Below are 27,035 nucleotides of genomic sequence, written 5' to 3' on the forward strand. Positions count from 1 at the left end.
ATAAAATATTTAAAAAAAATCAAACTCATTAGCATTCACTTGTCTCTCTGGAAATGCTTATCCTATATAATAAAAGCCTAATATGCTAAGTGTCCAATCATTCATTTGACTGTTCAGCCAGTTGCTATGATGCACACTGACCATCAGGGTGAAGATGCTCCCACCGGTAGGTTAGCTTGCTGCTGGGATCTGTCCGACCGGGACTGGGCGAGATGAGCCAGACATGCCCTAGAGCCCTCCCCCATCCCTCCCCAGCCGGCCAACCTCCCGTGGTCCCTCCCTGGTCAGCTCCATTGGCCCAACTGGGACTAGGCAAGATGGGCCGGACACACCCTGCATGAATCCGTGCACTGGGCCTTGAGTATTTAGATGAAACTAGATTTAATTCCTTCCTCCTGTATATCCCTCTAGAAATTGTTTCTCAGTAATCAATACTATTACCTAAGAGTTAGTTATAGTACAAACCTTCTATTGGTCTGAAGACAAATGATTATATTTACCTGCCAGGAATCTATACACACACACACACACACACACACACACACACACACACAAGCTCTGATCTGTGCTATGGTTGTTAAACTGATAATAAAAGTTCTTTTCTGAAATGCCTTAAGATGGTCATTTGAATTAAAAACAAAACAAAAAAGCCTCCAGCCTTTGGGATCCGTTACTGTTGTGCATTTTAACTCAGAAGCATTTTGTGAATCCGCTGTTTACCTCGTGGCCTGGAATGATCTAGTCTGTACTTAAGTGTGAAGAGGAGGAGGCAGGGGTGTTCCCTCGCTTTTCTCCCTTCAGTAAACACAGTGATCACACAAATGAGAAGGTTGTGCTTCCGCTGGCTCAACAGTCAGTGCGCATGAAGACAGAAAGACTGTCATCCATCGGAAGCCCCCTTACTTGGCCTCTTATTTTTGAAATCTTTGCTGAGAAACTGTTGGCAATGGAGTGCTCCCCTAATAATGAGATTCTGGAACCTTCTCTACCATCAGTTTGGCTTCGTCACTTCAACAAAGCCCAATTAGACCCCTACGGGCCCTGTGTGTTACAGTGGGGAGAGCCAGAGCCGCCGTCTGGGACACTTACGTTTGAATCCTGGGGGCCACTGTCTTGTGTGTAAAGTAGGACAACCACAGGATTGATGAAAGGATGGAAGTCTAGCCCCCACGGAACCTGGGAGTCACTCAATGACTCCTCCTTTTCCAATTCTATGAACACATGTGTGATGTGTGAGAATGAGATACACACACACCCACACGCCCAGATACATCCCGGAGAGAAAGTCACCCAACTACACAGAACTGCTCTGAGCACTAAATGAGAACATCGGGGAAGCCCTGGTAAAAAGCAGACGGTGGCCATGAAAGTTATCGTTGTGTTGTTCTTACACGTGTGGGACTTTTTAGCCAAACCAGCATTTAGCGGCAACGTGTGGTTTCCTTGGTGAAAACACTGAACACTAGGAAAAAAGAGGATGGTGACAATCTTGTTTTCCTTCGTTTAACTCTAGAAGTAAAACATAAGTGTAAATATTTAAATCGGTTCAAAAGGTAGCCAAGTGACAATGTGAAGCCACTGTGTCCTCCCACCCAGTGAGCATGCTCCCAACGTGTGGCCAGGAAGCCTGTGCGACAGTTCTACGTCGGGATGTGGGTGTGCCTGTGTATGTGCGCACAGGAACATGTCAAAATGAGACCTTCACTGCGGTGCCAGCACCATGGACGTCAGCCATTAAAGGGACAGGCACCTTCCCCAGCTCCCCACATGCAGACAGACACAGGAAATGGCTGTAAGAACCCACCCCAGGACTCTGCATCCCCAGCTAGATCAGGGGTCAAAGAGGGCCCAGAGAGAAGGGAGTGAGGAGACTGGTGAAGAGAGTTCTCACGAGGTAGCTACCCCGATATAGTGCACCCCCACTGCACCATTTTGGGCAAGGAGTGAAGGGCACCTCTCCTGCCTCAGGCCTGGTGGGAGATGTTTTCATGGGGGTACCATTCAGCCTAGGAGGGGAGCTGACACGCAGACACATGGGTGCGGGGCAGGAGAGGCGACTCACAGTCAAGACCCTCCATGTCCTCTCAGAGGAGAGGCACTTGAGACGAGTCGAGGTGGGGATGACAGAGGAGGGTATTTAGGGAGAGGAAACAGATACTGCAAAAGGATAGAGGTGACATTAACAAATACATACACATTGTCAGACTGCTCTCCCTAAGACCAGCTCCCCGATTAGGCGTTACCTGCATGGGTGCCACAGACACTGTCCTAGGAGACAGAGGGCAAACGTGTGGTGCTCAGGACCACTGTCACTCAGCACCAGTCCATCGGTCTACCTCCCACATGGCCTAGACAGCCTGCTCCGCCCAAACCCAGGCGCCCTCCAGTTCACGAACATACCTGCCCCCCCCCACCCCCACGCACCAGCTTTGCTCTGGCCCTGCCCTCGACTTGGACGTCCCCTTTACATCAACCTGACCCACCTACGCTTATGGGAATGATGCCTCTCTCCCGCAAATCCCGCTCAGACGTCTTCCACCGAGAACACTTCCCCTGACCTTCTGACAAAACGGAGCTCTCCCTCCTCTGCACACCCCCAAGGAGACACTCCCACGCGAGACACAGAGGCCTTGCAGCTGAACCCTCGCTGCATGGACAGGTGTGGAGGTGGGGGCCCTGCCCACATCTCTGGTCCTCACAAGGCCTAACGCAGGGCAGAGCTCGGTGCTGGCTGGGTGGCTGCAAAAGGACTACCCAGGGCCTCTGTGGGCTCCCCCAGCACCTGGGGGACTCGCCCCCCCAGCAGCACGGCACCACCAATGCTGCCGTGCAATGCTTTCATGCACCAAGCCCACCACACAGGTTGGCTCAGTCCCCCTCCCAGGAGAACAAATCCGTCCTTGGAAAAACAAGCGTGCACTCTGAGCAATCAGGGCCTGCACAGAAACTGAGTGCCTTTCTTCTACTTCCTTCCTAGAACTTTGAGCTTTTCTCCTGTGAGGTGACCAGAGAAAGGGGGGATTGTTGAGGAATGTTTTTAAAGCAGGGCTGGGCTTTTAGGGCAGATTTCTGGAGCACTGGAGGATGCTGCACCCCTCAGAGGCTGGTCCCAAATCCATGGCACTTTCTAGAACCGGCCGTGGCTATTCCTCTCCCCACCCTGGTTGGGGACCGTGTAAGGGCTCACGGACGCCCTGCTTCACTTCATCATGAGCGTGTGCGTGTGTGCGTGCATGTGCGCAGAGGGTGGAGTGGTGCGTGTGTGCATTTGTGAGGGTGGAGCGTCTACAAGAGGAGTGTGTGTAGTGTGCCTAACATGGGAGGGGATGTCTGTGAGGGGATGTGGTGTGAGAGCAGCTCTGAGCCTCCTCCTGGGCATCTGGAATGAGGTCCCTTTCTTATCTGTAGGGCCTCCCACTTCCGATCCGAAGGGCAATGGAGTTGACACGTTATTAATAACAACAGAAGCCAATAACTGGGTGCCAAGGCCCTTCTGGCTCAATCCTTGAAGCACAGCGAGGAGGCGGCTCTTAGCATGTTGGTGAAAGATGTTTAGGGGGAGACTCGGGGAGTTCAGGGACCTGTCCAAGGCGCCACCGGTACTAAGCAGCAGGATGGGCTTGAACTCAGGCCACTACTCCAGCCTCTGAGGGCTCCGAAGGGCCTGATGCAGGGACACGTTTCCTAAAGGCAATCAGGACCGAGAAGCCCGAAGCCCACGGAAGAGGTTTTATATACGACCTCAGCCCCCATGGCGGCGGCGGCTCCCCATACGCTCTGCATGCCTTCTCACTGCAGTTGACTGTGTTCTTGTGCAAAACAGAGGCTACTGTACCTGGAAATGGTCTTCACAGATCTCCACGAGGCCCGTGTCCATTGTCCACTACAAGCCAAAAAAGGTTTCTGGGAGGAACATCTGCATACATGATGTACAGACCACAGATCATTTAAGAGCATTTACACCTGGCGGGGTGAGAGCAGCTTGAGGGTGAAGGGTGGGGTATGGGCATACACTTTACTCGCTGTTAAAGGGAGACCTGCCTGAGTCAGTCTTTAAAGAATTTTGTTTGCTGCAACTGCATGAATACAAGTTATCTTAGAAAGCCAAATGACCCCTTTAACAAACGGAAAAGAAATGTGGGTGTAGGATAATGAGAATATTACTGCAAAGCTCCTGCCTACCGTGTCTGCCTGTAATGGGAGTCCTGCAGCCAACCCTCCATGGGACCCTGGAAGAGTGCCCCCTGAGTTGTTATAAATGCCACCGGCGCCGATATGTCATCATGAAAATGCATGTTCTGATGCAATGTGAGCCCCTTAATGAGGAACACTGGAGGGCTGTGTGGCAGTGTTATTTATAATCCTCTAAATCCAGGTAAATTACACACATTTGACATTGCTATGCAAATAATCGCACCAAGAACCACCAAACCTCATGTATTTGTATGGCTAATGAGAGCACTTATGAACAGAGGAGTCAAGGTGAGGCTCAGTGCTAGGGAAAGGCTGTGGGGAGGAGGGGGAGGGAGTTCTTTATCCTGTGGGTGCAGTCGCTACAAGAGTGGGTGACTTCTAAAATCACCCCCATGCCTTCCAGCTTTTGTAACACCAATAAGTTAAAACGGAAGCAAGAATCAAGAGGGAATGTGAATCCTGTGCTTCCCAGAGAAACTGTGGACAGTCTCTGGCCGCTCCGCTCTCTGTGGTGTTTTTGAATCGTCATTATTTGTTACTGTTTAAATCGAGTCTTTGTTTCCAGAGAAGGTGCCCAGAAACACTGGTTTTCTGAAACAAGTCAAAGTATTGTAGGGTTTCCCTTTGTTAATATTGAAGCATTTACCTCTGGGGAGAACCTGTTCGCGTCCCCTCTCTTTCTAACGCATATTTCCTTCTCTCTCTAACTGGACTTTCTAAAAGGATCCGTGTCCCCTTTTCTATTCCAGATGCTGGCGACACAGCACTGTACAAAAGCCACTGGCTAGTATGGTTCTTGTCTTTTTCTGCCACATTAACCCGGTAGGGGGTTTAACAGCTCGAGATTTTGAAAAGCTGTTGTCAAGTCATGAAAGCCCCCAAATGCAACTTAAATGGTTATTAGCTAGTGGGAAACGGCCCCTGAATTCTAATACTCCCTTTAAATAACAACAATAAAGAAAATAATAACAATAACGGTAAACTCCATGCCTTCGAAGCCTTGATGATAGGCTATCACTCATAGGCCACACAGTCCACAGCTAATTCATACAGGGCCTGGGGGCGAGGGCACAGATTGCGGCTGGTGGGCACGCCTGATTTTGCAGCTGGCCAGCAGGGGTCGCCCAAGTCATAGCAGCTAAATCGAAGCCTCCATGACATCGTGGATAATTCCTTTAAACAATCCAAGGCATAGACAAAAGAGCCAAGGGGGTTCTTTGCTCCATTAAAAGCCCTGAGACATACGCATTTGCCAAATGGAAAGGTGCAGAATTAATTGAAAAGGAGATGGAGTCTGTATTCCTCAGCTCCCTTGGGGGTTTTATAATTAATAAATATTTGTAAAGCCTTTGATAAGTATAAAGTACCATAGATGCGCTAAACAAAACAAGCTTTTGCAGGTATCAGAATGTACTTGCAACACATCCTGTATTAGATCAAAAGACATGAAAGCTAAGAAACAGAGAAGTGATAGTAGTGCCATACAGAGATCCTTTTCCATGTGCCAGACATTTCCCCTCTATCACTGCTTTCATCACAATGACCCATCAAGTAGATATTGTTGTTATTATTCCCATTAAATAGGTTTTTGTTAAAAGCCCCTTAAAACTCTGAGATTCAGTCACTTGCCCCAGGAAGCCCAGCCAGTGAGTAGAAGAGCCCTCACTGAAACTGGGCTTCACACCCAACTCTTCCCAACTCCCAAACTGATGCTCTCTCTCCAGCCGACTGCATAGCCAGCAAAACAAAATGTACGAATTCCTTCTGCCAGGGATTCCCTAAAGGAAGCACTGCCATAGGAAAAAAAAAAACACAAACAGCCAGCCATTTTCAGGCATAATTAATGAAGTACAAATTGTATAAGTAATACCAAAAAAAATGAGTTGACTATGGGGCTTCTAAAATAACGTCTCAAGTGCTTTTATTTCCTTATGTATATTTAATACTCCATAAAATGTCTTCAGATATGAAAATTATAGTAAATATGTTCTGCAGTCTTAATTGCTCAACGATTACAAAGTAACTAAACAAGAGGTGGCAGGTTGCCCTGTGGCTTTATTCATCTTTCCAGAGAGCAGCCAAATCATAAAGTCTTCCCCGCCACAACAGGTTTCTATGGTTACGCGAGAAGTAAATATATTATATGTCCTGTGCGACGTGAAAGGACCAGCCAGGCACCGTGTGTGCAGCAGACCCCCAGAGGGAGAGCGCTCATGTAGATGGCCCTCCACAGCCAGCTAGATATTTGTTTCTAGGTTTACAGCAGGGTAGGAGCGGGAAGAAAAGCTGTTGGTGCTGGAGAGACAGTCTGCAGAGCTGGTGAATGTACCGGCATGTTGGTCACAAAGAAATGCACAGAATGAAATGGCTTCTGCTGTTTCCGCTTGGAGAACAGGCCTCCGTGAGCCTTTAGCCATCATCCCCCTGGACCAGAATGGCCTATCTGCTCCCACTGGGCATCTGCACAGAGCCTGCACGGACCAAAATGACGCTGCTGGTGGTCTTTTTATTTTTTAACCTTTAAGAAGCATAACTTGATGGTCACTACTGAGAAACCAAATAGGAAAATCAGTGTCCATTCAGGATAGGATGGGGTGGAGAAATGCCGCCTCTGAGCCCAGGATTTACGTTCATCATGAGAAGTGACATGTTGCAATCATCTGCGTCGTTAAGACTCGGGATAGAATATTGGAAAATCCAAATTCAAAGAGCGAGGGTAATAACAAGTTAGGTTTATGCGTAAATCTACTTTTATTGCATAAATTGCAAAGCAATGTTAAATGGAGAAGTGCTGTTGCTCATTAAATGGAATCTCTGAAACCCTGAACTCTGGTCTCCCCTGTTTAACTCGGAAGTGTTTCACAGACTGCCTGCCTCGACTACACATATTCCAGGGGCCCTGATATCCGAAAAGGAAGTTACTGGGGCAGCTACATGTCTTTTCTCCTCTGTAGTGATGAGATGGGAGGAAGGGCAGGCTAAGAATTCCTAGGACAGAACAAAGCAAGCTCCTCTGGGGAGAGAGTTTTTACCCAAAGAGAGTGCTCGGAAGTGTCACTTGGAACAAAAGCAATGCTTTTTTGTTTTTAAGGTTTTTAGAAAACATTAAGCAATTCTTCTTTTAAATATAAATCCATTCTGATGCCTGTTATCCAAACCCCTAGTGCATTTACCCCGTCAAAGGGGATGATCTGGGTTAGGAGAAGGAGAGCCGCATGTGCTGGGTACCTGTCCCTCCCGGAGAGAGGAAGGAGGCTGGTTTCCTCAGCTGCCTTCCAAGGTTGCCAACGTGGTGAAGACAGGAATGGAGAGGGGATGGAGAGCTGGACAAAGGGAAGGCTCTGGTGACCCCAGGGCAGTCCCACACGCAGCAAAACCCCTGCCGGAATGAGCCCTCCTGATGGGCAGTTTGGACTTATTTGAAGACACGGAAATACAGGCTGAGGTGGTACCAAGGGTCCCTCCTGGGTTTGGGGCCATCTCAGCTGCTATCTGCCCCCAACACATTGCAAAACCAACATTTCCGGGCTGAAATATGGGATTCCAAATGTGTCATTTGGATTTCATTTTAAAACTACAAGGACTTGAGCCTGCCTTTGGCCCAGATAAAAGGAACAGGGGGTCAGGACCAAATCAAGGATGAGATAAGGGTGTTGCCAAGGACAGAGCAGAGAGGGAATAGTGATGGCTTCCAACTCATCCACTCACCAGTTTGTCCTCCTTTTTGTCATGTGATAATCCTGATGTGCAGCCAACACCCCCCTGCGGGCTCCCCTCTAGTACGTATCGGCTGCCATCTCCAGTCCCCAGCTCCGTCACTCTATCCCCTTGGAATATTCCACCCTCTCTTTAGACAACCCACATCTTTCCCCACCAAAAAGCTCCGCTTCATAGTTACCTCCTAGAGGAAGGCCATCTCTCTGACTAATCCCAATTGATTTTGAACAACCAGATCCTTCATCTAACTTTTAGCATTTAAGGTTTGGATTACATAAAACCTAAGATTGCTTCCAGCTCTAACATGTTATCCAGAGTTCAACAGAATAGCTGAAAGAGCACCCACAGTGAAGAAGGGGCGTCTGTCTTTGCGTCCAACGTGCTGCTGGAGTGATATCCCCAGCTCTTCTTGTGGTTGAAAAGACATTTCCTTGATAACTAGTGATGTTAAGTATTTTTTATGCATCCACTGCCATTCACATAACTTTTTGTTTAAATCTCTCCCCATTTTCAAATTGGATTGCTTGCTATTTTATTACCAAGTTGTAGAGTTCTTTACCTATTACGGGTACCAGTCTTTTGTCATATATATGATGTGCAGCTTGATTATTCATTTTCCTCATGATGTCTTTTGAGGAGCATAAGTTTTAAATTGCGAGGAAGTCTAACTTACATGTTTTTTTCTTTTACGGCTATTGTTGTCTCTGACCTGTCTACCCCAAGTCAGGAAGATATTCTCCGATGGTTCCCTCTAAAGCTTTATAGCTCCAGCTATTATGTTTAAGTCTACGATCCATCTTGAATTGATTTTTGTGTTTGGGATGAGGTAAGAGTGGAGGTTCATTTTTCCTCCTACAGATACCTAGTTATTCCAGCAACATTTGCTGAAAAGACTTTCCTTTCCCCCACTAGATTGCTTTGGTGTCTTTGTTGAAAACTCAAATGACCATAGATGTGTGGGTCCATTTCTGGTACTCTATTCTGCTCCATTGATCTTGTCAATTCTTATGCACCACACTGTCTTGATTGCTATAGCTTTAAAGTAAGTCTTGGAGTCAAGTAGTGTAAGTGCTCCAACTTTGTTTTTCTTTTTCAATATTGCTTTGGACATTTTAGGTCAAGGATTAGCAAACTTTTTTTTTTAGGGTCAGACAGCCATATGGTATCTGTCCTATACTCAACACTGCTATTGCAGCATGAATATAGCCAGACAATATATAAATAAATGGGTGTGGCAGTGTTCCAATGAAAATTTATTTACAAAACTGCAGCTGGTTCACAGGCCTTGGTTAGTGAACCTCTGTCCTAGGTTCTTTGCTCTTCCTTATAAATGTCAGAACAACGTACCAAGTTGGGATTATGATCGATATTGTGTTGAACTAATAATTTGGGTAGAGCTGACATCTTAACAATATTGAGTCTTCCTATGTTTACACAGTAAAGTAGATTGATTCTGGGGATGTTAAACCAGCCTTGCATTCCTGGGATAAACCCATGGGCTATGCATATATGCATTATAAATTCCCCAGTAAATTTCTCCCATCCATCCCCCAATCCCTACCTTCCCTCTGAAATTCATCAGTCTGTTCCATGCTTCTATGTCTTTGGATCTACTTTGTTCATTAGATTCCACATATGAGTGAGATCATGCAATACTTAATCTTTCTCCACCTGTCTTCTTTCACTTAGCATACTACTTTCCAGGCCCATCCATGCTGTTGCAGATGGTAAGAGTCCCTTCTTTTTGACAACCATGTAGTATTCCCGTGTGTAAATGTACCACAGCTTGAATTTTTAAATGTATGTTTTTCACCAAATTTGGGGATATTTTGACCTTTTTTTCTTCAAATATTTTTCTATGTCATTCTCTCCTTTTCTTTCTTGAATTCTAATTGTATGCATGCTAGATTTTCTTTCTTCCAAGTGTTGACACTCCTCCAGAATCTGCTTGCTTCTGTTCACTCTCTAGTACCTTCCCATGGCTGGCATCCCCCCCACGCTCCCGTATAAGATTGTAGTTATCTGTGAGGGGATCTAAGTCCCGGAAGGAGCTTATTTCACTGTACTGCAAGCAGAGCCACTGCAATACCCATTGTTGCATAACATGCCATGGGTGCTTCACCATGTTACCTGTCCTCTCTACCAGCGATGGAGGCTCCGGTTGACTGACTCCCCCAACACGTACACCACAGTCCTTTTCGAAAACCATGTCTTTGTGGAGGGAAGGCATCTGGATGAAGACACCGCCCCAAGTGAAAGCAAAGAGGTAGGCAGGTGAATGGGCATTTGAGGAGATGGAGAGAAGACCAGGATGGCTTTGGGGAGGCAGGGGAGAAGCAGGAGAGTTGTGGTTTGGGAGGCCCTGTGCCTGGAGAGAGTTTGTTGCCCTGAATTACACAGAGACTGGAGTCCAGGATTCTGGTTTGTTCATCTTTTTGAGCCCAGATCTGACAGGATAGGAACGGGCAGGGTTGGGGATGGATGTGAAAGAACTGACATGGGCTTATTACTTTTTCTGTGGATGAAGGAGGGGTGCAATATTATTGATGATCACTTTAAATGTAGTTTGCAAGGCTGCTCCTCAGAAGACTGGAGATGAAGGAGTGGAAGGAATGTGCTAGAACTCCACGTCTGTGGGTTTGTGTCTTGGGAGGCTGGTGGTATCACTGACACACAAATCAGAGGGAAAGGATGACTTCAGGCTTGGATGGAGGCGCTAAGTAACCTCTCCGACTTCAGGCCCCGCTGACTCTCTGTTTCCAAGTGTGGTTTCATGAGCATGTTATTTATGTTCTAAAGCTAATGTGTGTGGCTGCTAGGCTTTCAACTTGATGGTAACATCCTGAAAGCAAGAAGCAAGCTTTTACTTCTTTAATATTCGATGGTATTTTTAACAGAGGTTGGCACTTGAATTTTTCATCTTTTAATAAGTGTTAATAATCAAGACCCATATGTATTTGCTGAATCTTTAAATAAATAAAATATGTGTGTTGTGGAGATAATAACTATTCTGGTCTGGGCACCCAATCTGGGGATGATCACTGCTTGGCCAAAATAGGTACAGATCTGGGTATGAATTCAAGTTCTACCACTTTTAGTTGTATAACCACTGGCAGTTTACTTAATCTCTCCAGGCCTCAGTTTCCTCAACTGTAAAATGGGTCGTATCATCCCCCTCACAAAGTTGTGTGGCATTAAATGGCATATGTAACACACCTAGTACAATGCCTGGGACAACGAAGGGCTCGGAGGTTAGCTATATGAGATATTTTTCTCAGTAGAGGTCTTAACCCTGCACAGTAGTGCTTCCAATATTTTGTTGAAAGTGAGAGACAAAAGTATTTCTAAAATCAGAACAGGTTCCATTTACAACTCAAAATATACAATAATGGAAAATCCGCCCACAATCAGGCTTGCACCACTGGAAGGAGTATGGCATAAAGGGAATCAGTAGAACATCTCTAGTCTAAGCCAGATTAACTGTATGACATAATGAAAGGCACTTATTTTCTCTTCACCTCAGTTTTCTAAACTGTAAAATGGAGATAATATGTGCTCTTACCTATTTTCTAGCTTGTAATCTGGGTAAAATGAGACAAGAATAAAAATATTTTACTACTATAAAATATGTAAAATTAATATTTTATTGTTAAAATAAAAATATAGTGAGTCAATAGGAGATGCATATAAGAACTCTCAGTGCATCAATGCATCATTTTGATTCATTATGCATAGAAATGTGTGGTTTTCCTATCGCATCCAGAAACCAACAACGCCTCTGGTATTCCAGCCAGGCCACCCCCCTCGCACAGCGTCTTGGCAGCAGCTGCTAAACCTCACTGGGCCAGCCAGGACATACTCTTACCACGCCGGGATATTTCCTTTCAGTGATTATGGACACACGTTCTCTTCCCAAAGTGGCATATGCAAGGGTAATTATACTCCCCACCACGATGAGATTCTCCCAAAGAAGGAAGTGAAAACCGGTGGATGCCGAAGAAAGTACTGGTGCCTCTGCCGCAGCTCACAACCTACATACTCAGCCCTCCGTTCTTTCCCCCCGGACGCCGTGAAGCGCCGAGGCCACCGAGCATCTTTAACCTAAGCACACTGGCATTCCTTCCAGACTGTTCAGCCACAACAATATTATTATTTTTCCTAAAATGATAGGGTCAACAAGGGTCAGGCATGCTAACTTTGATCATTTTTCATTTAAGAAAACACCCTATAAGGCCAAAATAATTTAATAAAACATGTTTCTCTATGGTCAAAGTGAGGGCCAGCGAGCTCCTTTGTCAGTTCTGATGCTGCCGTATTTAAAGACAGCTGAAGCCTTGTCTGCCCTTCAGAAAAGGAGACCATTCTTTTAACTGTTTTCTTTTTTATTTGTTTTTACTAGCACTATGACAGAAGCATTTTATTTTAATTCTCAATTATAGTGACAGCCTCAGTGTAGGCTGTCACTGAGTCAGGCCTGGCTGTGTCAGGTGGATTTAAAGAGAAGGGATTTTGGTTTGGACTGTATACAGCCCAAACATTTCCTGTCCCCCTGAACATTTATTCCGAATAGGTAATTTCTGCCAAAACAATCAAAGACGTTACTAGGAAATGTACATATTTTATACTTGACTTACTCTTACAGCATTTGCTGGACCAAATCAGAATACTAATTCTTCAGTTTTCTCTAGAACTAGGAAGAGCCTTCACTATTGTATTCCTTGCTTGAAAGCAGATGCTCAGCGTGACTTTTAAGTGTCCAGCAGGTTTTTAAAATGGTTCTCTTCCCCGCACTAAAATAACAGGCCACATAGAATATTTAACTCAAGGCCTCAGAGACAACAGGACAAAATGATCTTGAGTCCTCAGTGGACAATTTGGACCATGTGTCCTTCCTCAAATGCAAACCTCCTGCCCTGGCTATAGGACAACACCTCCACCTCTGTGGCCACACCCAGCACCTGGTCCCTTTGCACCTCTCGTCCTGTTTCTAGGCGTGCTGGGGCCAAAGTCCTCCCCGTACCTCACCTTCCCATTGTGCTGCCCCCCTCCACCTCCCGACAGTGGCAGCTGTCCATCGCCTGCAGCTCGTGCTGCACCCTCCACCTCAGTTTCATGCTGCCTCGCTGGCCCGGCAAAAGCCATTGCACTTCACATGCAGCTCAAGCAGCACCTCAACAGGAAGTCTCTCCTGACTGAGCCCTCCCCAGGTACAAGAGGCCCCTCTGACCTCTGTGTGCCTCCTGCTTCTCTCATAATAACTGGTAGTGGCAACTACAGGAAGGCTTCTTATGTGCCCACCTCTATCCTCCTGCTTTCCAGGCATTATTTTATTACTACAAAAACTCCATGAGATGAAACTGCTTGTTCAAAGGTCATGCAACTAGTAAGCGGCAGAGACCAGATTAGGGGGTATTTGCTTATCATTTCTCTATTAGACCGAGAGTTCCTTACGACAGGAAATCTGTTGGTTTCACCTCTGTAGAGGGACAGACACACAGTATGAATACCTGACAAATGTTTGCTGAACAAACTGAACAAATAAGTGAATGGGTGGATGGATGAATGTCTCAATAATTAGTTTTCTTACCAATTAGACTGCAAAATCTCTTATAATATGAAATACTGAAATTCCAACTGCAAGAGAAGAAAAGATTTGGGAGTTTGGGGGACAGGTGAAGTTATCCATCATAAATGAATGTCAGACCTTTGTTAACCTTACACCTGTGCTTCTGAGGGTCTCTATTCCTGACCCCGCAAACCTACTAGCATGTGAGCTCCTCAACGACAGGAGATGTGTCTATTCTCTAAACTCTGGGGGCCAGAACAGTGACTGGCATTTTGGGGAAATCAGCAAATAGTTGCTAAATAAATAAATGAATAAAAGAGTGACTAGATAAAAGGTTTCAAACTCTATTTAGACACAAGGCTAACTTACTTGGAAAAGTACTTCTAAAATTGTCCACACTATATTCAAAACACTTCACAGCTGTTCTTTTAAGAGTAGTATTCACACTAAGTGACATCTTCTTTATTTCTTCTTTTCTACCTTTTTCATATCCGATTTTGATTTAAACAACTACAGATTTTTCCTGGATTCCACATGCCCAAGCTATGTAGAAGTAGACCAGTTTATTCATATATTTTTTATATTTACCTCACCTGAAAGTTTAGCGATACACAGAAAATAAGTCAGAACGGCACTGTTGCAGCTCAAATTCCATTCTATAAATACTGTTACAAACTCCAGGCAACACCCACATGTCTCAAACATAGGAAAAGCTCTATTATAATAAAAAGTTTTGCATGAGGCTTGCCAAATCTAACAAGAGCTTATCCACAGTAAATACTTGCCTCTTAAGAGAGACAAATGGCTTTTCAGAAAGAGCAGTCGGTTGGAGCCTAGAGGCCTGGGTTCAAGTTCTGACTTTATTCTTTACTTGTGTGATCATAGACAGGTCAGTCTTTGAGGATCAATTTCCTTGTCTCAAAAAGAGGGATCTTAGCAGTTGTCATGTCCATCTCAAAGGGCTACTGTAAAGATGAACTAAGGCATTATATGCGGAGACGCCTGGTAGATGTTATTTGAAGTGCCACACATGTAACAGGCGGTATTATCATTGTTATTGTTAGAGCTGACACTTCATTCCATTCAGGGCTCCACACACTTTTCTTTTCCTCTTTTCTGGTCCCCGTGGGCAAAGGGTTTAGAACTCTGATGTCTGTAGTACTTTAAAACTGCTTCTCTCTTTCAAATGAAGTCAAATATACAACAGCTCCAAGTCTGTTTCAAGGTTGAGCTAAAATCACCAAAGCAATTATTTAGGGAGAGTTCAGGGAATTGTATGTAAGATTAAATGATCAGCTTAATGTTTGAGTGGAAAATAGGTAAATTCTCAAGGACTGCTGAATTACATCTTTCATGATATGGCCTGATATGAACTATTTTCATTTCAAGAACTATCCAGGGTAATGAAGAATTTATTTTTTGAAAATATTCTTCAAAGGAATTTTATTTCTCAATGAGAAACCATTCACCTTGCTCTCGAGTTCACTGAATTCAGATTGTTTGAATGATGTGTTAGATTACACTGTGACAGAATGTGTCTCTACTTTTTCATCTTGTGTATTTTTCTACATTTTTCTTTCCTCCATTTTATGGCTGAGGCCAGTGGAGAATACCCAGTACTTGGAGACTCAGCGGAAGTTTCCAGAAGGGGAGGAGAGAAGTCTACTAACTTTCCAAAGGGACACCAGAAGTCTGGACAAGCAGTGAATGAGTCACTTTCTGTCTGTCTGGTCTTTTTCTCATCCTCAACAAGTTCATTTGAAAGCAGCAGTTCTGGAGCCCCGAGAGGCACGCTGGCTCTCTGTGTGAGAAGCCCTTTCCAAAGCCCCCTCTGAAGGTCAGTCCCACCTTTTAACTGGCTGTGATCCCTGACAACTCACTGGGTGGCTCCGAGTGTCAGCTTCCTCTATTACACACATCCAGTGAGTGTGCACACCTGTGTCTCACACAAGCAAAATGGCCAACAGGGCCATTTCTCTCTTCCTTGTCCAAAAAGAAGCACTCTGGGAGTCAGGGTTAAAACACGAGCCATTAACTTGGCACAGGCGAGCACCCAGCAAGGCATCTTAGGCATCTTGGTTTATTAATATTATTTAGGAGAAAAAGATGAACTCAAAGGTGTTCATCTACTGAGAAACCCTCTACCATGGAAAGCTCATATTTTACAGAATCTGGATTCTATTGCCTGTTTAGCTCATTTTCAAAGACAAGTTAGACAAATATCTTTTTTCCTCCTTGTAACTTTCGTCCAACTATAATTCTCTATCTCTTTTAAACGTAGCCATTTCCACGCCACAATCCTAAGTCCTTACTCACTATAAACTATGCTGAGCTTTTATCTCGAGGACTTAAAACTCAACACTGGACCAAAGTAGGAGGAAGCAGACAAGAAGAAAAATACAGTAAGGCATGAGCTCATGCTTGATTGAAAGAAAGTCTGCACGCACACACACGCTATCCTCTGGTTCTTTTTCATTTCAGTCTGGAGTTATCCTAGTTTGCTGATTCTGTGTCTTTCTTTTAAAATGCTCTTTCCTTGTACAAAGCCAGACCAATTCTAGCATTGATCAGAAACTTCCCTAGCTTCAGCTTTCACATAATTATGAATAGGCAGTGTTTATATGTGGGGGGGCGGGGAGTACGCCCATTTCATTTAGCCATTCAATGACTATTCCCTGTGCACTAACTACATTCCAGCTTCTGTACTAATGGTTAATCAGACAGACCCAACCCCTACCTTCACTGGGCCTCTAGTCTAGTGGGAGAGACAGACATCACAACATAAACTCCACACAATAAATGATACTGTGATTAGGAACAACCAAGAAGGAAACACTCAGGTGCCGAGATAGAACAAAACTATGGAAACCCACAGCAGCAGAACTTCCCAGACATAACAAAGAGCTCCTTTTAAACAACCCCAGGAGGTTTCCTAAGTTCTCTACAGGGGTGTGGCACCCAAAGCATCACTAAGGAGCAAGTTGAAAAGAAGAGGTGGCTTGCGGTGGAGAGCTGAAGGAAAGGAAACCAATGTCATGTGTCCTTCGGTCCTTCCAGCTGATCTTCCGAAGAAAGGCTAGCTCCTGCCTTGAGATGACATCAGTACGTGACACACCCAGCTTCAGCCTCATCAGTTTAAATTAATCAACGTGTACATTACCTTACAGGAAGGGCTGAGAGTTACCCCATTGCTATGTCCTTTCATGGACAGGGTGTGGCGGTCCAGCTCCCGGTTTTAGGAGGAAGCCCCACTGTTGCTTGATCTACCTGGGCGACTGCAGGGGAGGAGGCAATGAGCTGCGCCTTTCAGCAATGTGCCTTCGGGAAGCCTGGTGCTGAGCAGGCAGGGAACTGAGCGCGGGACAACTGGGGGCCAACTCTCGAGATGGGAAGGTGCTCGGTCTTTCCTAAAAGCAGGAAGCTTGCATGAGGGCTGCCAGAAATGAAGGGTTATCTCCTGATGTTTCTAATTAGCAGAGAGACACACAGCTCACACAGGAATAAAGAAAAAGACAAGTTTATGATGATAACTTTGTCTCCACCAGACAGTATTTTTTGAAGTGACGGATCCTTAAATCAACTCTGCCTCTCCCAGCTCATTAGCAGCGACTCCTCACTGCATGAGCATAAGCATATCAAAAAGCAGCAAAGAACATCTTGTTATTTTTAAGGCCTTAGCGGATTTAATGTGTTACTGGGAAATGGAGAGTTTCGTGTGCTAGCCTCGGTAGGGGTCAGATTTTATAAAGTAGATGTTAGTTCAAGCAAGATCTGCATTAACTACCTGATCTGGATAAGTCCACCTCTTTGAGCTCCCACGATAATATTGTGCTTTCATGATACTTCCCAGAGGTGAGGTGGGAAGAAAAAGGCTAGAGTAATAACTGTGAAACACATGTTCTCACGTGTCATGCATTTGTGATGACACTCTGACCACACATTCATGATGCTATGCTGCCTGTTCAGAAGGTGTCCTCCCAGCTCCCAGCACTCTGCTCTTTCACTCACCCACTCATCCAGCGAACATTCACTGAGGGCCTCTGAGCTACCAGGCACTGTTAAGAGCAGGTAATATAGAGATAAGACATGACCAGTGGCATCATCATTGGGACTGGGATACTCTGTATGATTTAAATCGAGTTAACCAGCAAGTATATCAGTCTCTGTACTGTGTGCCCAAACCTTTCTCAACCCTGTTTGGGGGGGGGAAGGAAGTGGAGAAAAGCATGGGTGGGTCAGCTCCACAGCAGCATCCTCCCTTCATCCAGTCTCCTTAATACCTTCTCCATCTTGGCTTCTACCCACCTGTGCAAGCAATGTCTGCCTTCAGTGTGTGCTTACGACGCGAGGAAGAGCAATGCCCCGAGGACAGACTCCTGGGGCTCCCACACCGGCAGAAGAAAGCAGTGCAAACTCCTGGGAATGTGCATGGTGTGCAGATGGCAAGGGGAAACCTGGCCCCTACTGGAACAGAGGGTTGACACCAGGAGGCAGAGTGGGACATATGTAATACTTTCAACTATAAAGATTTTTTTAAATTTTTCCAAAAGAAAGTCCAATAACAAGTGTGAGAGAGGGGAAATGCCCGGGGTTTTGGAGCAAGAGGAAGCTGAGAGGCATCGAGAGAGGTGGAGGAGTGCTTGCAGAGCTTACCCACACTGCGCTGTGCTGAGCGGAGAGAGATAAGCAGGAAAACGGTCAGGCATCAGATGCTGCCGGGCACGGGAGCATGAGGCCCGCAGGAAGAGTTCCTTATCTCTCTCCAGGACGCTACAGGTGGGGGAGGGAGACTATCTCCCTGTTCAGCACACTCACTCATGAGAGCGCGATACTGTCCAGCCCCGCTGATGATCAGCTGGATATGTTAAGAGCTAGTAATGTAGAGACAGTGCCATTGCTTTAACCAATGGAACGTGAAGGATGAGAGGCGAGCAGGGCTTTCAATGTGCCCAACTGTTTCACCTGGGCTCTTGGGACCCTGACCTCTGCTATGTGAAGAGTCTTGTTTGGTCACTGCCAGTCACAGGAAGATGACGCACAGGGACCTAAGCCACACAGGCAGCCTCAAGCAGAACCCCAGCTCACCTATAGACGCAGAGCAAGAAATGCATGTTTGTGGCTACAAATCTCAGAAGTGTTGAGGTGCCACGTGGCATCATTGGAGGAAAACCCAACTAGTACAGTGCGTTGTGGGTCTGACACAGTTAAATGTGCCCCTGGAAGGACAGCCCCCTCCAGAGCCTCCTCACCACTGTTCTGACGCATAAAACACAGGCGGGATGAAAAGCAAGGCCTATTGAGCCCGTTCCGAGAGGAACCTGGTAGCTGTCTCGGGCTTATTTTCCTAAAGCAAGACAAGCCAGGAGTTACACATTAAATGTCTTAAATATTGATTGTTAGATGGAGCTGCACAGAATCAATCGGAAGGGAAAGGCCAGGGAATTTCACTGGAGCAAGGGGCAGGATATACAAAGTCAGGGATATTGAAATTTGATTAGTTCAAAGAATTTTTACAAAATTGGTTATGGCATCAGCCAGCCAACAGTTGATGTGAAACTCAGAGGAAAGCACTGAATGTCCAGAGTGGTCAATGGCTTTGCCCCACCCTTTCCCCCCTCAACCCTTGTTCTAACAGGAATTCCATTCCAAGCTTTGGGACCACAAACAAAGGACCTGGGACAAGACAGAAAAGAAGAAATGTCTGGTGTCCAAGAGCGCCCTGCCAGGTCTTCATGGAATGCCAAACTAGCCCCTGCCCTGTGGCAGGTGCAAACTGTCAGCCCCGGGGCCCAGGGAAGCCAGGCCTTTCGCAGTTCCAGGCCCCACCCCCACAGAATGATAGGTGCTGACGGTTTCCCTGCGCGGCCGCTATCTGCTTTTTATCTTAGGGCTGGTGCTGCCGGTCACCAGGTTATCCCTCCTACGTATAAACGGGAAACCGCATATCTAACAAGTCCAAGGATTCTGCTTTTTAAAAAGTTCACAAGAAATATAAACGGGATTCAATTGAGGCTATTTCAGAGGTTATACAAGACGACCAACCCCACTTATCCTTCTTGCTAAGCTGCTGATTTACACTAAGAAGCTTACCAAAGCCTTCTGAGCTCATTTTGTACTCAGCCTCTTGGAAGGAATCCAAATTCGGGAACCAGGGGCCTAAGACCAGAGTCCACAGTGTGTTCCACTCATTTCTGCAGCTGCGTCTCTTCAGTGCTCTAATCCCTAATGTGGCATCATCTTTTTTTCCCACTCAAACAGATAGCTGAGCCTGAGTGAGTCAGCCCGTAGATAAAGCCTGCCTTTGGGCACTCAGTCATGTCACAAGAGGACAGCACATAAGAGACTCAGTCAGGCAAACTCACCCCAAGACTTCAGATCTTGTAAGAAAGAGGTGAGCCTCCGAAGGCGGCAGGTGAATGGCTGATGTAGAAGATCATTCTCGCAGGAATAGACAGATCATCATCCTCTTAAAATTGCCATCATTAGCTGAAGGCCTTGGGCCCTTCCTTCCCTCCTTCCTGTGCCCAGGGAGGAGCTCCTCTGCCTAGAATGACTTTCTCCCCTTATTCTTCACGGCCAAGCTCACCTCCCTAGAAGCCTCTGGAACCACTGACTTGCCCCCAAGTGGGTAGAGCGAGGCATGGCCTTCTTTGATTAGAACTTTACAATAACATTTTGCACATGGTCGATTAATAATTTACACATTTGTTGACTGTTCCATAGTGTGAGCTACTGTGAGGCCAAGAATTCCAGCTATTATTCATGCACATATCTCCGGGCTCAGTGCCAGCTCTGGCACAGACTGACTACATGCTCATGAAATATTTTCAAACGGGCACTACCCTGATTTAGAATGAAACGGAAAACCCTTTGTTTTCAGGGACAAAATAAATGCCCCAAAGTATTATACCTACTTTTACATTAAGAATTCTGGAAAATATTTTATTTGTAAAGTAAAACCTAATAACTTGGGATTAATTGGAAGGTCAACCTTGATTAGCAAAAAGCCAGAATTAGAAAATGTCAGAAAGATGGTTTTAAATGTTCAAAGACCTACTGTCACTTCAAATAAGCCAACGATGCAGCAATGACCGGTGCTTAGGTACTTGCTCAGAAGGACAAATATAATTTAAATCAGCCTATCAATTGTCCACTTACATTGATTAAATATATCCTACTTGCAACCTTGCTTGTGTAATTCATTTGTTTAAAAAAAAATCCCTGCTTTTTTCCTCTTTTGGGGGGTGGTGGTGGAATCTCTTTGAAATTGGATTAATCATGATCTTTGGTTCATGACACCCTTTCATCACTGATCCATGCACAGCCTGCTTTCATTTATTCAGTAATTTTTAATAATGCAGTTAAGTGCTGCCCGGCTGGGGTGGCTCAGAGGTTGAGCATTGGACCATGAACCACAATTTGATTCCCGGTCAGGGCACATGCCCGGGTTGCAGGCTCAGTTCCCAGTGGAAGATGCACAGGAGGTAGCCAATCGATGTTTCTCTCCCCCTTCCTCTCTCTAAAATCAATAAAAATATATTTTTAAACAATAATGCAGTAAGTGCTTATAAAACCACCACCCAAAAAGAAGCTGGAGAATAACATACAAAATTATGTGTTAATTATTGGTTAACTTCCATGAAATCCATCCCCTGCCTCCCCAGACCAAGGCAAGTCCAACCCTGAATTCCAGGGCTATCACTCCCGGCTTTGTCCTTTCTGTACAAGTTTTATTGCCTCTAGCTGTAGTCCTAAAAACATACTTTTATTTTAGTTACTTTATCTCTGTTAAAAGCATGTCATTCTGTAGGTATTTGGGGACCTACTTTTTCACTTGATATTGTATTTCTAAGATTTAGCCACATCTCTCTCTACCGCTGTCTAATATTCCATTTGGGAACTACACCACCATATACGCATGCACTCTCTCACTGGTAGCATGTGGGCATGTGTGAGAGTTTTGCTATTGTTTACAGCGCAGCTCTGAACATTCTTGTTCATGTACAATAGCCTCTCGTGGGTGTTATACTGAAGGTATATCCCTGGACCAGAGGATCTGTGAACATTCAGCCTTAGAGGGTGATGCCAAAGTGTCTTCTGATGTGGTTATGCCAATGTACTCCCTCACCAGCCACAGCTCCTCCAGCAATTTGCATTGTCAGACTTGTTAAGAATGGCCACTTATTATTAGTCTAGAGCAGCCGTGGGCAAACTACGGCCCGCGGGCTGGATCCAGCCCGTTTGAAATGAATAAAACTAAAAAAAAAAAAAAAAAAAAAAAAAGACCGTACCCTTTTATGTAATGATGTTTACTTTGAATTTATATAAGTTCACACAAACACTCCATCCATGCTTTTGTTCCGGCTCTCCGGTCCAGTTTAAGAACCCACTGTGGCCCTCGAGTCAAAAAGTTTGCCCACCCCTGCTCTAGAACCAACTGGAATCACCAGCATTTACTAATTGGTGCAATAATCAGTGTTTTGAAATAAGAAAATGCATTTGAATATAAAATAACTTTCCCTGTAGAAAATTTAGAAATATAGAAAAGCACCAAAAGAGCCCTAACTGGTTTGGCTCAGTGGATAGAGCTTTGGCCTGCGGACTGAAGGATCCGGGTTCGATTCTGGTCAAGGGCATATACCTTGGTTGCGGGCACATCCCCAGTGGGGAGTGTGCAGGAGGCAGCTGATCGATGTTTCTCTCTCATCGATGTTTCTAACTCTCTATCCCTCTCCCTTCCTCTCTGTAAAAAATCAATAAAATATATTTTTTTAAAAAAAGCACCAAAAGAAAAACACACAAGAGTTACAGTGTATTAAGATTTAGTACTCACTTACAATGAAGGAATATTTGCCCTATTGTAAGGGTACTCTATAATTGCAGGTCATTTAAAACCCCTTGAGAGCACTCCTTCCATCTGACCTCCTATCGAACATAGCCCTCTGAGTGTTCCAACCAGTCAGCTTAGCGTCCCCATAGCTACTGCACTGTCCCAGGTACCCAGGCAGCAGCAAGACTCCGGTTAAATATCAGAATTAAAAGCTGAAGATGTGCTTTGAAATTCATAACATCTCCCTTATGAGAGGTTTGTGTTCTATACAGTGGTTTCAATCTACACCTCTTTTGATCTGGGAGGAAGGGAAGGGAATTTCTTATTAAACACTTAATAAAAGCAGTTCTTTTATTTTAAATCCGTTTTCAGAAACTCCTTTGTAACATTGTACTTCCTCTCAGCAGTAAAATGCCATTAAGGAGAGCAAACACGGTCTTTAGAATAACAAGGACACCATGGCCAGGCTGTGGGTGATTGAAGGCTGGTGCTCCCCAAGGCATGGAGATTCAACTGCTAGGGGAACAGCTTATGTTACATCCACCAGAAGAGCACCGGTAAACCAGCCCAGACTGAACAGAGCATCTGCTCCCAGCGCATCTTCTGGTGGCTGAACTTCAAATGTACTGAATCTCACTTTGGTCCAGGAACCGTGTTAGTGAGAATTCAGAGAGGAGAAGGACATAGCACCTGCTTTCCATGGCATCACCATCTATGAAGGAAGACACCCAAACCAGGTGATTATAAAACAAGGAAGAGCCCTAACCGGTTTGGCTCAGTGGATAGAGCGTTGGCCTGTGGACTGAAAAGGTCCCAGGTTTGATTCCGGTCAAGGGCATGTCCCTGGGTTGCGGGCACATCCCCAGAAGGAGGTGTGCAGGAAGCAGCTGGTCAATGTTTATCTCTCATCGATGTTTCTAACTCTCTATCCCTCTCCCTTCCTCTCTGTAAAAATCAATAAAATATATTACAAAAAATAAAACAAGGAAGAATGAAAAAAGTGCAGACGGCACACAGCAACTACCTCTGCATGTGCAAAGGTTCAAACGGCAGGCGTCACACACCGGGGGTCCCTTCACGACCTCCTCTCGGTTCAGGCTCTAACTGTGGCCTCACAGGTTTGCAAAGCTGCTGTTGGTGGTGCGCCCGCAGAGGTTGTGCCTCCTGGGAGCCCACTCGCACTGGCCACGCCTGCCGAGCTGTACGACCAGCACGCCGTCGATGATGTGCATTCTCTTCTGCAAGTCGATTCACATGCGGAACCAAATGACAAGGGAAGGCGCTAAGACAACCTGCGAGGTCTCCTCTGAGGGCTACTGAAGGCTGTGGCACGCACTGCCTGGGATACCTTCATCTAGTTTTACCTGGTCCTCCTTCCAAGCTCAACTCGAATATCCCCTCCTCAAGGAAGCCTTCCTATAGAGGCTCCCGCTACTTATTTTCATTATACCCTGCCTTCTCATTGAACAGTTTCAGTTAAAAGATTTTATATGTTCTGTTGTTTCTTAACTTTCAGTTCCCTGAGAGCCAGAGCCATGCTCATCTTAGTCACCATTTTACTCCCAATCTCCAGTATACACAGCTCATAGTAGGCGCTCAAATACAGGGTGTCCCAAAAAACGTATGCACACTTTGAATATCTATAGAGGCAGTGTTAAAAATATGCTCCAGCTGCTGAAGTGTGCGTGCATCTTTTGGACGCCCTGGGTTTGTGGGCGGGAAGGGAGGATAAGACAGTGTGCTGACTGCAAGTCCACCTCGGAAACAGCCTCCAATGGGACTTCGAGTCCCTTAGCCAAGATTCTCTTTCCCTTTGACGTGTCAGAAATGAGCATTGCCCTGCTTGCTCTCCTTTTCTGTGTGTGTTTCCACTGCTGGCCAACCACCTGAATACTCGCTTTGGACATGCACTACCTTTGGTCAGGTTACAATGTAATCAGACTGGCCTAAGTGTCTTTCTGTCTGTGTAAAGCAGCTTTGTACATCCCCTGGCCTGACCTATTTTATGGTCAATTAAATCTCAGGGAGTAGCCTTGCTTCCAAGTCCTGGGGATTTCAACACTGTCAAGCACCTGTAATCGCCACGCCATTACCCAGGGTTAATGGGGATATTCCAGGATGCACCGCAGTCATAGAAGAAATAAGACAACAATGTGTGTGTGTGGCTGACGCCTGTTCAGATTTCATACAAGCAGAAGCTAGCGATGACATTCTTACATGCTTCAGCTATTTTCTCAAAATATGATATTAATTTTGATAATTAGAAACAAAACGAGCAGGGGCCTGGGAGTCTGGGTGAGAGCTAGATTGTTTGGATCCTGGCCCTGACACTAATTCAGCTGTCAGCAAGCCCGATGCAGTGCTGGCTTATGTTAATGAAGGAATTGGACAAGATGACCACTACGGTTACTCCCAGTCTTGACATTACACTAGCCAATGATTATTTTTCATCGAAGCACTTCTCCTCAACTTCATAAGCATCTTAAAACTCAGTCCAGCTGCTGGCAATGACCACCACACACCCAGGGGCCTGGGATAATCATCTCTAAAGAAATCATAGCAATGTCTTAGGATTTCATGATTACGAATGAAATCATTCAAGAGGCAAGCAGGAATCCTAGGGACCTGACGCCAGCTAACATAGCAGATTCTGTGGCACACAGACCTTCTCAACACTTGCTCATCGCAAAATGTAGAACTGAAACGCCGGGGAATCTCACTACCACCAGCTCTAAGGCACCCTCTTCTTTTGATTTCGCCTGTAAACTATTTTCCATATATAAAATCGTCAATCATGACCAACTGTTTCCATAAGTGTATAACTCTTCCAGTCTTTGCAAAAAGCCCTAACAGCTAGTTACTGGTTCTCTTCCCTATTGCTGATATCGGGATTCAATTTCCTTCACCTCAGCCCCCCAACGCACAGATCCATTCACAGACCCTGTCACTGGTGCTAAGTTACTCTCTCAAACAGGCGTTCAGCTATAGTACAGACTCATCATAATCTGCTTATAACCAAAAACTCGTCTCGGTTTTAATTAGCTGGTATGTTAAATTCAAAGTCCCAATTATGTTTAAACATTCCACACACTCTCCTTAGAAATGGGCATCTCCAATGAGGCCCTTCCCTGTCTGAAGGGAAACTACCAAAAAGAACAAACACAGCAACTAAGGGCTTGTACTCCAGAGACACATCTTTTTCTGCTATGGCAACTGTGAATAGACTAAGCACAAAAGTGTGAATTCCAAAAGATCTCAAATAGGATATTTACAAACACAAAACAAAGAACTCCTGAAGTTGTATCTATGGCTGGTGTACTACTTGCCTCGAGTAGTAAGACTCCACGCCCAGCGCCTCCCGCACACTGGCGATGTGCTGCTCCAGGGCCGAGCTGGTGGCTATTGGGAGGTTTGCACTGCTGCCGGCCTGGAAGTCACCAGCGTTTTCCATTGTGTTGTCACCCAGGTAGTGCTCGTGAAACTTCAGGATTCCTGAAACAAGACAAGCACGGCCACCGTTACAGGACTGGGGTTGGGGGCGGGAAAGGGGAAGGACGGGACAGCAATGCCAATGCTATGTGGCCTCTTTAACAGGCAGGCCTTCCTCCAAACCATGTGAAGAAGTCCTGAAACCCACCCTCTCAAGAGGGTTTCAGAGGTTTGGTCAGTGCCCTTTTGGCAGCTTTCACCATCAGGTTTGGTGCCTAAAATAGGGAATTCAACACAGGGCTTTTGCTTTTGCTTTTGACAATATATTCTGAAGCCCCTGAAATGATGACTACTTCACAGGTATTTCAAAACGGAAACTTTCACCAACTAGGGTAAGTTTTTTTCCAAAAGAGTGCAGGAGCATGCCAGCGTTTAGTCTCCCCAGGAACTGAAATCCTGCATAAAAATATAACCAGCCAAGTGGAAACGGTGGTGCTCAAAGCCCTTTCATTTCACAAAAGCAAATCAAAACCAATCTGTAGTACAAAGGCCAGATATAAACATATAAAACTATTTTTAAATAAGACTAACTGGTCAACAGTCATTAATGGATTAAAGAAGCAAAAAATGACAGTGGCATGAAGCTGACAGAACCCAGAGTGGTCTTCTAGCAATAAACACAGGACATATTCTCCCATGGTAATGAGGTGTGTCAGCGCTGGAAAACGCTGGTCCTCTCTGATTTGATTAGGGCCCCAGTGAAAGCTTCAGAGTCTCATTAAGAGCAAAGAGGAACAGAAAGGGAAACAATAGGAGCCTCATTATACACGGCTCATTATTACAGGGATATGGATATACCACCTGTCAAATCATGTCCCCAAAACGTAACAACCAGAGAGAAAGAGCCTGATATCTCTGTTGTCAGCCGAGTCCTCCTGGGTATTAGTGCCCGCTGGGGGCTGGGATACACAGGGATTCATCCCACGGTGGCTGACACTCACCAAGTCACCATGAACATCACAGCTTAAAACCTTCAGCATAAAAAGGTCAGAGGTAAAAATGTTCTTTATTGAAAGCCCATAAAAAATGGAGTTAAGGGGAAAGATTATAAGCGATAATGCTGAGGCACAACACGTACAGGCACGAGTGCTTAGAACCCAAGACGCATCTGAGAATTGTCATCCAGCCATCACTTTTTAAAATCAAAGCGATGGAGACATAATCAAGAAACCTTATCAATTCTCCTGGCAGTTGAACTTTCTGAAATTGGCTTACAGATATTCAAGATGCTCATTCTTC

The 27,035-nt window shown here is 45.3% G+C and overlaps 1 protein-coding gene across 1 annotated transcript in view; it reads right to left on the bottom strand.

Moving 5' to 3' along the window:
* The window catches only part of TTC28 (tetratricopeptide repeat domain 28), a 394,102-nt gene that overhangs the window by 38,682 nt on the left and 328,385 nt on the right, over positions 1 to 27,035 (bottom strand). Inside the window, 1 exon segment of the mRNA XM_015562870.1 lies at positions 25,634 to 25,799. Coding sequence (XP_015418356.1) covers positions 25,634 to 25,799 — 166 coding nt within the window.

The sequence above is a fragment of the Myotis davidii genome, unplaced genomic scaffold (genome assembly GCF_000327345.1).
Source record: "Myotis davidii unplaced genomic scaffold, ASM32734v1 scaffold478, whole genome shotgun sequence".
Taxonomy (NCBI): Eukaryota; Metazoa; Chordata; class Mammalia; order Chiroptera; family Vespertilionidae; genus Myotis; species Myotis davidii.